Source organism: Nerophis lumbriciformis, linkage group LG02 (genome assembly GCF_033978685.3).
Source record: "Nerophis lumbriciformis linkage group LG02, RoL_Nlum_v2.1, whole genome shotgun sequence".
Classification (NCBI taxonomy): Eukaryota; Metazoa; Chordata; class Actinopteri; order Syngnathiformes; family Syngnathidae; genus Nerophis; species Nerophis lumbriciformis.
The window spans coordinates 43625421-43637508 of NC_084549.2; the positions used below are offsets into that span (position 1 = coordinate 43625421).

General features: G+C 38.0%; 1 protein-coding gene across 5 annotated transcripts in view; it reads left to right on the forward strand.

Annotated features, from left to right (window-relative positions):
* Positions 1 to 12088, forward strand: part of smap1 (small ArfGAP 1) — a 265913-nt gene that overhangs the window by 75808 nt on the left and 178017 nt on the right. For all 5 annotated transcript variants that reach the window (XR_009815521.2, XR_009815522.2, XM_061963403.2 and 2 more), the window contains 2 exons: positions 1339 to 1424; positions 6046 to 6121. Coding sequence is in view for 3 of the 5 variants with exons in the window: in XM_061963403.2 (XP_061819387.2) it covers positions 1339 to 1424; positions 6046 to 6121 (162 nt within the window). In the remaining 2 variants the exon portion in view is untranslated. The remainder of the gene's footprint in view (positions 1 to 1338; positions 1425 to 6045; positions 6122 to 12088) is intronic.

A 12088-nucleotide genomic window follows, 5' to 3' on the forward strand; every position in this document is an offset into this window, starting at 1 on the left:
TCAAATGTTTGCAGCGTTTTATGAAATAGTAGCTTTTGAACAGCATTAATGGGCAGCATTTCTGGCAATGTAGTGAACCACACTTTCTGTGAGCGCACACATTTGGCGCTGTATCGTTTGCACTGACCTTATTCAAAGTTTACTTTTATAGCCCTTACTCATCAAACACCTCAGTGAGTCAAATGCTCTACATCTTCATGTGCACGTCTTTTGCCAGTTGGAAATACTGAGTCGCGTGGTTGTTTCAAATGGGCATGCATTTCTATCATTTTGGATTTTTTTTGTTGGCAGCATTTTTGAGCAAATTCGGCAAACTGGCTCCTCGGTGTTAATAGGCTCATCTTGTTCCATTACTCTTAATACTGAAATATTCCCACATTGTTGTGGTGGCATTTGGTTTTGCTAACCTTTTTTCACGGACTAGCTTGTTGGGATGCTAGTGACCCCCCCCCCCCCCCCCCCCCCCCGTTTATTCAAATGAAAAACAAAGCTCTTTCTTTGACTCCTGATGATTGCGTTAACAGTTTGTGTCATTTCCATGTTTTGGACATATATGCTCAGAGCGGTAGCTTCTTAAACAAGTACATTCTTTTGTTCATAGCTGGTTACTCTTGGCTCTACAGTAACGCGGTTTCAGCTATATTCTATTAAAGTACATTAAGCACCTAGTCTGTTGTTGTTTTGCTACATTACGTTAAAGCTAGCTTAACGGTTAGCATGGCTTCTTTTCCCCTGCTCTCTCTAACTCGGGTCTGGGTGTCGCAATCTTAGCTTTTTCTCTTCCTGAAGAGATATTTGCAAGAAATGTAGTTTATTTGCCGCAATCTAATCAAAAGATTAGAAACTTAAAGACAAGGCTTTGCACTGTGTATAGACATACTGTAGCTGTGCTCGCTAGCCCCCCTGTAAGGAGGCTACATATATTGCATTGACTATGTTGTTGTGATCACTGCTGCGTAAAAGTGCTCTAGTCTGGAATGGACTGCCCATATTGAAGGGCTAATATCAGAGATTTTGATGTAGTCCGATATTATCCAATACTGTTTTTTGCTGATATGGAATGGATCAGATCAGATCAGGACACCCTTATTAAAGAATCAAATAGTGTCTATGGATGTTCTCATTCATCCAGGTCAATGTATTCTCATGACGTTCAATCGATTGCAACTGCACTGTTCGGTTTTTCTTAGAATACATCTTGTCTCTTATCCAAGTAGGCTTCATCAGTACATGCTCAGACTTAGATTAGTCAAATCTAGTCAAATGGTGTTTGAGAGTTTGTTTCCTCGATACAGTTTCCCCTAAAACTATTAATTAATTCTGTTTTTCCCCTCTCAGAGCGTAGTGGACATGGGTAACCACAGGGCCAAGCAGTTGTACGAAGCCCATCTACCAGAAAACTTCAGTCGACCACAGACCGACCAGTATCCTTTTAATCCGACCGGCATGTTTTTGGCATGATTTTACATATTCAGACATTTTCAAAACAAGTGTTTACGGTGCAGTCGGATTATGTTTTACAATGTACAACAGACAAGCAAACATTGTTTCTGTCAAAGCATCAATGTGTGTTTGCCCTTTCCTACTTTGCAGGCTGTATGGTTAACACAAAATGCGCATGCTAATACTTCCACTGGCAAACTGAAATACATTACCCAGTCTGAAATGTTGCTCTAATATGCTCTCTTGTATTTGGCATACCATTGATGTCTGGTCATCATTTTTCGCTTTTTGGAAGTCCATTAGTCACGCTAATCGCACTGATGCAGTGCCGCTGGCTGAAAAATGCTGATAACACATCCCAGATTACGAGAGCTACAGATTCGCTGTGCGTGTGAGCCTTTCAATAAGTACCTCTATCTTTATTTTCACATGTTGGTTTCTTTGGCTATTTGGACTACATATGCAATTGACAAAATGCTTCAACTCATGCTAATAATCACAATATGCAGACTAATCACACAATATTTTGACTGCACATGCTCCTTTACCGAAAGCGTGGATCGTTACATAGTGATCAGGTCAATGCATGCGTCAGTGCAAAGATGAGTGAGGAGACTCTGACTGGTGTGCTCGCTGGCTTATTTAAAAATGAACCCACATGGGACTTTAGAGAAAACTATTACCACGTTTGAACAAATAAATGACTTGCATTCAAGTAAAACATAAAAAAAATGCATCCTGTTTAACATTTATGTCAAAACATTGGGCTCTTTTTTAATGTTAATGTGAATACTGGACACAACTAATTTACTCAGATTAATCACGATTCATTAAAATGCAAGAATGAGATTAATCTGATTAAAAAGTGTAATCCTTTGACAGCAGTCATAAACATATAAATAAAGACTGGATACGTGAGCACTGTAGCAGCCTGCTAAGTGACGTGCCCATACAGACTTGCCTACGTGGAGAGCAGTTGTAGTTATCGTAATCATGCAGTTTGAAGAGGTGTATCCTATCAACCCTTTTAGTTCTATCGCTGAGAGTGTTGTCGCACTGTGTGGATATTATTCTAGAAACATGCTATAGAAGTATAATCCATATCTCTCCTGACTTGTTAATTTATTTGCTAATTTCTCTTCTTAACAGGCTACTCTGCTGTAACGTGGCTCCGGTTAGATCAGTGGGTCTTAACCTTGTTGGAGGTACCGAACCCCACCGGTTTCATATGCGCATTCACCGAACCCTTCTTTAGTGAAAAAAAAAAATTATTCAAATTCAAGACAAAGTTATATGTTTTTTTACTGGTGCTCAAAATGAACCATGCATGAACAAAACCAACACAGTGCATGAACTCACAACAAATTACACACCTGAAAACCAGTGTGACTTCTGCTGTTGCCGTATCCATAATACGACGATAGGGAGAAGTTTTTATTTACACGATGAGTCGGGTGTGTCTTGACCTCCACAGCGGAGGCTCCACCGAACCCCTGAGGCCGACTCACCGAACCCCTAAGGTTCGATCGAACCCAGGTTAAGAACCACTGGGTTAGAGTCTTGTTAAAGTGGGCAAAGCATTTATTAATTTTTTTGTTTCAATATTTCACATTCAAGCTAGTTTAATGGTTAGCTCGGCCTCTTGTCTGCTTCTGCTGTGCTTTGCTGTTCCACATTTTTGAACAGGTATTACTTTTTTTAACACACTTAAAATAATCGATCTTTTCAATATTTGTACATCGATTCAGAATCGTTCATGTCCAACTGTGATGCATCTAAGAGTCTATCATTTCCCCACCTCTGTTAGTTACAGTATTAGAGTCAGATTACACTCTAATATGACAGTATTGTGCATAGAAGTGCCTGAAAACGCAATTGGAGCAATACACAGCTTGTTTCAAGGATAACTATTAAAGGGGAACATTATCACAATTTCAGAATGGTTAAAACCATTAAAAATCAGTTCCCAGTGGCTTATTATATTTTTTTAAGTTTTTTTCAAAATTTTACCCATCACGCAATATCCCTAAAAAAAGCTTCAAAGGGCCTGATTTTAACCATCGTTATAAACACCCGTCCATTTTCCTGTGACGTCACATAGTGATGCCAACACAAACATGGCGGAAAGAACAGCAAGATATAGCGACATTAGCTTGGATTCAGACTCGGATTTCAGCGGCTTAAGCGATGGTTGTAGTGTGGAGGCAGGTAGCGAAAACGAAATTGAAGAAGAAACTGAAGCTATTGAGCCTTATCGGTTTGAACCGTATGCAAGCGAAACTGACGAAAACGAAACGACAGCCAGCGACACGGGAGAAAGCGAGGACGAATTCGGCGATCGCCTTCTAACCAACGATTGGTATGTGTTTGTTTGGCATTAAAGGAAACTAACAACTATGAACTAGGTTTACAACAACATGCACTTTGAGAGTGCAGACAGCCCAATTTTCATCAATTAATATATTCTGTAGACATACCCTCATTCGCTCTCTTTTCCTGAAAGCTGATCTGTCCAGTTTTGGAGTTGATGTCAGCAGGCCAGGGAAGCTAGGGTCGATATTCTTCTCTTGATCATCTTCGGTGGCAAAAGGGACGGACGGTGTGAGCCAAGACATCCAGGGGGTTTAGCTCGCTCGTCTGCGGGAACAAACTGCCGCCATTGCTTGCCGTGCTACCGAGGTCCTTTGTCCCTGAATTGCTCACACACTCCGGCAGATTCAATGGGGGTCTGGCGGCAGATTTCTTTGACTTTATCGTTGGAAATGCATCTGCTTTGAGTGTCGCAGGATATCCACACATTCTTGCCATCTCTGTTGTAGCATAGCTTTCGTCGGTAAAGTGTGCGGAACAAACGTCCAATTTCTTGCCACTTTCGCATCTTTGGGCCACTGGTGCAACTTGAATCCGTCCCTGTTCGTGTTGTTACACCCTCCGACAACACACCGACGAGGCATGATGTCTCCAAGGGACGGAAAACAGTTGAAAAAACGGAAAATAACAGCTGATTTGATTCGGTGTTTGAGAAAATGGCGGATTGCTTCCCGATGTGACGTCACGTTGTGACGGCATCGCTCAGAGAGCGAATATTAGAAAGGCGTTTAATTCGCCAAAATTCACCCATTTAGAGTTCGGAAATCGGTTAAAAAATATATGGTCTTTTTTCTGCAACATCAAGGTATATATTGATGCTTACATAGGTTTGGTGATAATGTTCCCCTTTAAACCAAACATGCCAGATGGCTAAATTTAGCTGTACTAATGTATGTTAGTGAGTCCTACATGGAACATGTGCTTTTGTAACGTTTGCAACTGTGATGTAGTATTGTGCTTAGAATCCCCTAAAATGCGATTGGAGCAATAAAAAGCTTGTTTTAAGGATAATTCTTGAACCAATGATGCCAGATGGCTTATTTTACCACAAGTATTCAGGAACCATTTTTCTTTTGCGTAATGCAGAGGAACATTTTGCAGCTGATGCATGACATGTATGCTTTGCTCTTGCAGCCTTGGTTTCAGCATCTCTGGCATGTGCCTGGTCCCATATTGTCTTAAAAATGGCGCACATACTCTTCTTTGCTTTCCTCACTGTCATCTACTCTATTGGCAAAAATGTTAAGCTTCAAAGACATCTTGGAAGAAGCATGAGGACAAGTTGGAACACTAACAAAAAGATCTTAAAACAACAGTAGGACTCGACTACTTCAGCCCAATAGGGAATATTGTGGATCAGGAAATCCGCAGGAAATTAAAAATATACTGTAACTGAAATGTAATCTTTATGCTGCTATTATTTATAAGAAATTGACAAATCAACATGAATCTTAGCTAAGAACGTGATGGACTATATTGTGGTGCTTATTTAAACTAATCTTTTTGATAATAATAGATCATTTTTGACAATATGCATACCAACAAAGCAAAGGGAGCATTTGGAAAGAACATTTGCTGAGGGGCATTCTTGCTTGGCATTGAAACTCAAGCTCTCAGTAGATACACATACAGTGCCAGAGGCTCTGGAAAAATAAATAAATTTTAGATCCAGTCCCTCTTTCTTGGGAAAACAATGACTACACGCCAATGGCTTAAACCTTCAATGTCATGAAATCACTGGAGAGGACCTGAATCAAGGAGCTACACTTTGCAGGAAGGTGGGACCAATTTTCTACTATAATTACAATGCTTATCTCTCCATGCTTACAACAGATGGATTTTTATATCGATTCGGTTCATCCAAGTGCACACCCAACACTTCATTTGAAGATAGGTTCTTATTTAACAAGAGTGGGGTCATTTATTTGCACTACACAATATGAGAAACAGTATGTTCTACATGTATAAATACAGTTTAAAAGTATACTATTTTGAGAAGAGTTATCAAAGCAAACCTATACAGAATGGCCAATGTATTGTTCATCCTAAATCTAATCAAAAGTAGCACCAACAGTAAAATCTTTTTTAATTTTACGATTTCATTTGAACACCATTGCACATTTGCACTTATTCCCAAAAAGGTCATGTTTATCAAGGTTGCATGTAACACGACTGTGCATATACTTGTACAGTAGAAAACTGAGCCTTTTAGTCCTTAACCTACATTGTCAGGGCTGTGGAGGTTTTCATCCGTGACAAGTATGAGAGGAAAAAATACTATGACAAGGAAGCTCTAGCTACAGCCCAGGTGAGTATCAAAAACACATCCATGTTATTTTAAGTCTAACTAGTTCATGTAAGCTGAAATGTCCACTTGTTTGGGGAGACACATATGACAACGCATTACATAACTGTTATTTTGGTTGTCTGAAGCGTGAACATCGATTTTATGTGAGGCCAGGGGTGTTTGCGTTCGTTGTTGTCTCTGCCATTGTTGTTGTTGTTTGCCGCTGAAACTTTATATGCAGTTAATCATGTGACCGCCTGGCTCTGTTTGATTGGTGAAACGCAGGCATGCGATAGATCTTACTTTGAAGGTCTGTCTGACAAACCAAAACATTAACAGATCAATAAAAATCAGTAGCGAGTAGCGAGCTGAATGTAGATAAATGGAGCAGAGTAAAAGTAGCGTTTCTTCTCTATAAATATACTCAAGTAAAAGTAAAAGTATGTTGCATTAAAACTACTCTTAGAAGTACAATTTGTCCCAAAAGTTACTCAAGTAGATGTAACGGAGTAAATGTAGTGCGTTACTACCCACCTCTGGATAGGACACATGAAAATAATATGTTAAATGATTGTCTGACTAAAGTTAAAGAATGGATGGCAAGTAACGCTCTTCAATTGAATGCTGCCAAAACAGAGGTGTTAATTATTGCTCCTGACACTGCAACTTCAAAAGTAGCCAGCTGCTTCGGGTCTCTTGGTGAAAACGTGTATCCCACTCTGAGAAATATTGGCGTCATATTTAACCACTCCATGTTTTTTGAAGAGCACGCCAAAAGTATAACCCGCTCCTGCGTTTTCCACCTCAGAAACACTTCCAAACTCAGATCCATATTATCTTATTACAAACTAGAAATTATCATTCACGCTCCTGTTTTTTCACGTCTGGACTATCGCTATTTATTCTATAGATCGCTGGCAATTAGTTTAAAAAGCTGCCACTAGGCTTTTTTCAAGATGTCATAACTTGAATTGAATTGAATTCAATTATTTATGTAAAACCTGCACAGTCCAACAACACACATTTTTTTTTTTACATTTTGGCAGAGACATTTATGCAAGGCTTGAAAAGGGGTTGGATGAAGCAAATGCTTATAATATCCCAACCTCTCTCACTCATTCCACATTTAACATAAACAATATAATACAAGATCAATAATATACAAACAAAAACAAGAAAAGCCCCTGTACACTAACAATACAATAGTACCACTGTTACTATGAGACAAGACAAGACGAGACAAAACACACACACACACACACACACACACACACACACATACACGTACACACACACACACACACACACACACACACACAGGCCCAAACACTCTCTGACCATACACCTCTCTCTCATCGCTCTGCGCTGACGGCATCACTCTCTTTCCTCCTCGTACTTCTTTAGTACTTCTTTTTTAAACAGTCTTCATTCATATTACTCCGTTTTAATGTCCTGGCACTGCATGGCTACCTGCTCATGTCAGGATACAATACAAAATGTAATCTATTACTTGCAGGGTACTCAACCGGCAAGCACCTGCTTACTTGGTAGATCTGTTAGGTCACTGTGGTCTGCTGACTCCCTTCTGCTTTTTGTACCTTGTACAAAATTAAAAAGTAAAGGTGAGAGAGCCTTTCAGTCAGTTGCTCCTAAATGGTGGAATGCACTCCTTTATTAGTTTAGAACGGCCATGAACATTATTAAAAAGCTATTTTAAGTGAGCAATTCTGTAATATAATTTTTTTTGTTACTTGTATTATCATATTTATTATTTAAATGATAATTTATATTTATTATTTGTATTTACAATGTCTCTGTTGTTGCCTCATTCTACAGGTATATGCTTATTTTGGTTGTACTGTTTGTATTTGAACTCAGGAAGTCAAACAATTAATATATTTAATCACAATCACATGTTGTTCACAGTTAACTCAAAATAGTTGTGATGAATCACGCAAAGATAATTTTTCGCCATTGAAGTGTACTGTAGACAGATCATTTTCAAATGTTAATACCATCACTCGACAATTAGTTTGCTTTAATCAAATGTTTTTAAACGATGCTTTCTTCAAACAGCTCAACACAAAAATGACAAACACTTTTAATGACAATTTAAAAAATACCTGCAGTTCTTTGTTGTCTTGCTAAATTTTCAATTTTGTAGGAGTAGAGAATTTCAATTTCTGCTGAGGACCACTCAGATCCAGAGGTGGAGCTACACAATGCTTAGATACCAGTTTCACACATTAATAAGACAAGATGAGGATTGTTACGATCATTGTTTGATTGTCTAAGATGTTTGGTAATGTCATCTGTGATTTTCTACCTGAACAAATGCTTCTGATATTCTGTACATTACATGTTGTGCAAGTTAGTTAATGGTATATCACTGCATGACAGTGTCTTACCTTCCCTATTTGTTAATACAATGTAATATTCAGCCTGCTAAACATTCTGTAATTGAGGACTATCAACCAGAACATGTTTTAAAATAACATAATAATAAAAACTGTATTTCATACTGCCAGAAAATGTCCCCCTCTATATTCTCCAACTGATGTACTAGCATTTATTTAGGTAGAAATATCACAGATTACATTACAAAAGATCTTTGACAAAGCATTATTGTAAAGTTAGATGCTTTTTCATTTTGTGAGTGTAGTTAGACCAGATGTGACGTGTAGGGCTATTATTGTGAAGCCAAAAGTGTGTGATTGGTTTGAGAAAAGTCTTAATATGTTTTGACAACGTGACAAGAATAAAATATGTAGAGAAGTGACTCTAGACTTCCTGCCTACCGTCTTTCCATTCTGCTGACCTTTTATGCTATCTTACAAAAGCAGTTACAGTAACAATCTACATTTTATGTGGACTAAACTGTAATCTAAACATGAATGTTCAAGCATTTTCTATCTGGCTTTGTTGGCATGGAAAATTGCAACATTACCTCTACGTATACATTGTAGGCCAAAGTGGCCCAAATCAGATTTTTTTCGAAATCTGATTTTTTTTCCAGCTGACTGTTAACACTGCAAGTAAAATGTGATCTTTATCAGACTCCAGTATAAATGCGCACAGGCCCCAAGGTGGCCTCAACGTCACTTGCACACAAAGTTGGATAAAGTGAAAACAAAGGAAGTTGACCGGATTCTGTAAATGAACAAGGAAGTCGCTATTACCAATACTTTGCAAAATAAAAGATGCCACACCTGAAAAAATGGTGTCATGAAAATAAATTAAAGTAGTATACTGTATGAACATAATGTAGTATATTTGGGAGGTTTCTAATCTTTTTATGGCTGTTACGTAGAAGAGACTTGGACATCAGTGTGGATCTACTTCAGCTTTATTTTTTTAACTTACTTATGTAAACAACTTACGCAATGTGCATAACATGTAAGCCAATACGCCACAGTGTGTACGTCAATTCCAGTCCTTCAACAATCGCTATTTCTTTCTGTTTAGACTGCAGTAACATTTGTAAAGATCAGATTCCAATCGGATTCGGACTACCTCCTGATGTGGCCCAAATCTGATGCGAAAAGATCAAATTTGTAGCACTTTAAAGCGTTCAGACTGGCAAAACATTTTCGATTTGTGTCACTTGAGGGCAAAAAAAAATCTGATTTGGTGTGCAGTGTAAGGGCCCAAGAAGCAGTTTCTGAGTATTAGTCGATCCAATCCATGCTGTCAAAACAAGCTTCTATGCTGCCAAGGCGACCATTATCAATCATGATCACTTTTATCTCTATTATTATTTTATATCGGGTGATCCTCATTTCTATGTAGGAAAATGATGAATCAGTTCATGGGAGGAGCAATCGCAATAATGCACTTTAGATTTATTGCGTTTTTCTGTGAATTTCTCATTTATACCTCATGTTGCTGAAATAGTTGAAAGTTCTTCCCCTTTTTTTAATAAAACAAAACAAGAAGAAATAAACCCACTTGGATGCAATTTGACCAGTACACCCTTTAACATTTCAACACATTACCTAGTAAATTAAGTTTCATAGTTAATTGAGAGAAATAGTTTGTTGTATAATCAAGCCATATCACATGTGATTTTGATATGTTTAAAGATACATAGACACAATTTCACTAACGGAAAGTGAATCGACCTTGGCCTTGTGAAGTATAAATACATTCTGGAACATTCGGCATCGCTTGTTATAAGATTGAGGTGATTGTCGCAGTGATTTGTCGACGTTGTCAACCAAAATCGACAATAAAGTTTGTTGCTGACAAATTCATTTGTTGATAATAGTCGATTAAGTCATTGCTGGTGTTTTTCCAGGCAGAAAGGAACATGCATGTTTCAGCGTGATCGGTGACCGCCGAGCAACAAAAAGAGAAAGATGGCTCCAGCTACTGCAAAAACATAGTGAGGAAAACTAAACTTGTCAAAAACACATAACTGTCAAGTTGACCTTGCTTTTCATGGCAGTACATCTGTGATGCAGGAGCATTTCAAGCATAGACATGTTGCACCTATGCATGATGCCATCTCCGACTCTCCTCGGTAAACTAGTTAGCTTGCTAGTTAGCTTGTTAGTCAGCTAGTTAACAACAGAGAGATGGCGTTGTATAAAATATACATTTTCAATAGACAAAAGCTGAATAGTTATTTTTATTTTGCAGCCGCCTAATGAAAGAGAAGCTGAATGCTTAGGTCCTCCAATGCCTAATCAGTACCCTGACTCACCACACGGATGGAGCTCGCAGACGACGCATGTCTCTCTTTGTTTTTTTTCAAACTTTATTTGTAACAAATAGAAATGTCCGATAATGGCTTTTTTGACGATATTCCGATTTTGTCCAACTCTTAATTACAGATTCCGATATCAACCGATACCGATATATACAGTCGTGGAATTAACGCATTAATATGCCTAATTTTGTTGTGAATTACCATGAATTGATTAACGTGGACCCCAACTTAAACAAGTTGAAAAACTTATTCGGGTGTTGCCATTTAGTGGTCAATTGTACGAAATATGTACTGTACTGTGCAATCTACTAATACAAGTTTCAATCAATCAATCAAAAAGAAGGTTTTCCAAAATAAGAGAACAACTTCAACTCCAGTTATGGAAGAAAGTGCCAACATGGCACTGCCATATTTCTTATTGAAGTCACAAAGTGTATTATTTTTTTTTAACATGCCTCAAAACAGCAGCTTGGAATTTGGGACATGCTCTCCCTGAGATAATCCTAATACTATGGGCATGTTTTTTTTTAAACATGCCTCAAAACAACAGCTACATAAACAATGAAGACACACAGCTTCAGTCCAGAGTATACTAGCCTACGTCCGTGTTTTACCCGATATGTACCGCTCCGTACAGCGGCGTTTTAAAAAGTAATTAATTTTACTTTTTGAAACCGATACCGATAATTTCCGATATTACATTTTAAAGCAATTATCGGCCGTTATCGGACATCTCTAGTAACAAACAGGGCATTTGTAGTGCAGGAAGCTAGCGTTTGTGTAAACAATGTTATCAAAAACTTTTTGGTCCCATTTCATAATGTCATTAATTATCATAATGTTTTCAGGAAAATAAATTACTCCCTTTTTTTTTGTTATTGTTATGTGCAACTTGTATTAACAATGATAGAACATAGTTAAAAGTAAAAAAAAAACAAAAAACAAAACCTCAAAGGCATGTATGCCTCAACAAGAGCAAAGGTCACCGCACGTTCTCGTCGTATATCGTGTTCATACCATCTTGAAAAAGAAACCTTCAAATGATAACCGTATTTTTCGGACTATAAGTTGCAGTTTTTTTCATAGTTTGGCCGGGGGTGCGACTTATACTCAGGAGCGATTTATGTGTGAAATTATTAACATATTACCGTAAAATATCAGATAATATTATTTAGCTCATTCACGTAAGAGACTAGACGTATAAGATTTCATGGGATTTAGCGATTAGGAGTGACAGATTGTTTGGTAAACGTATAGCATGTTCTATATGTTATAGT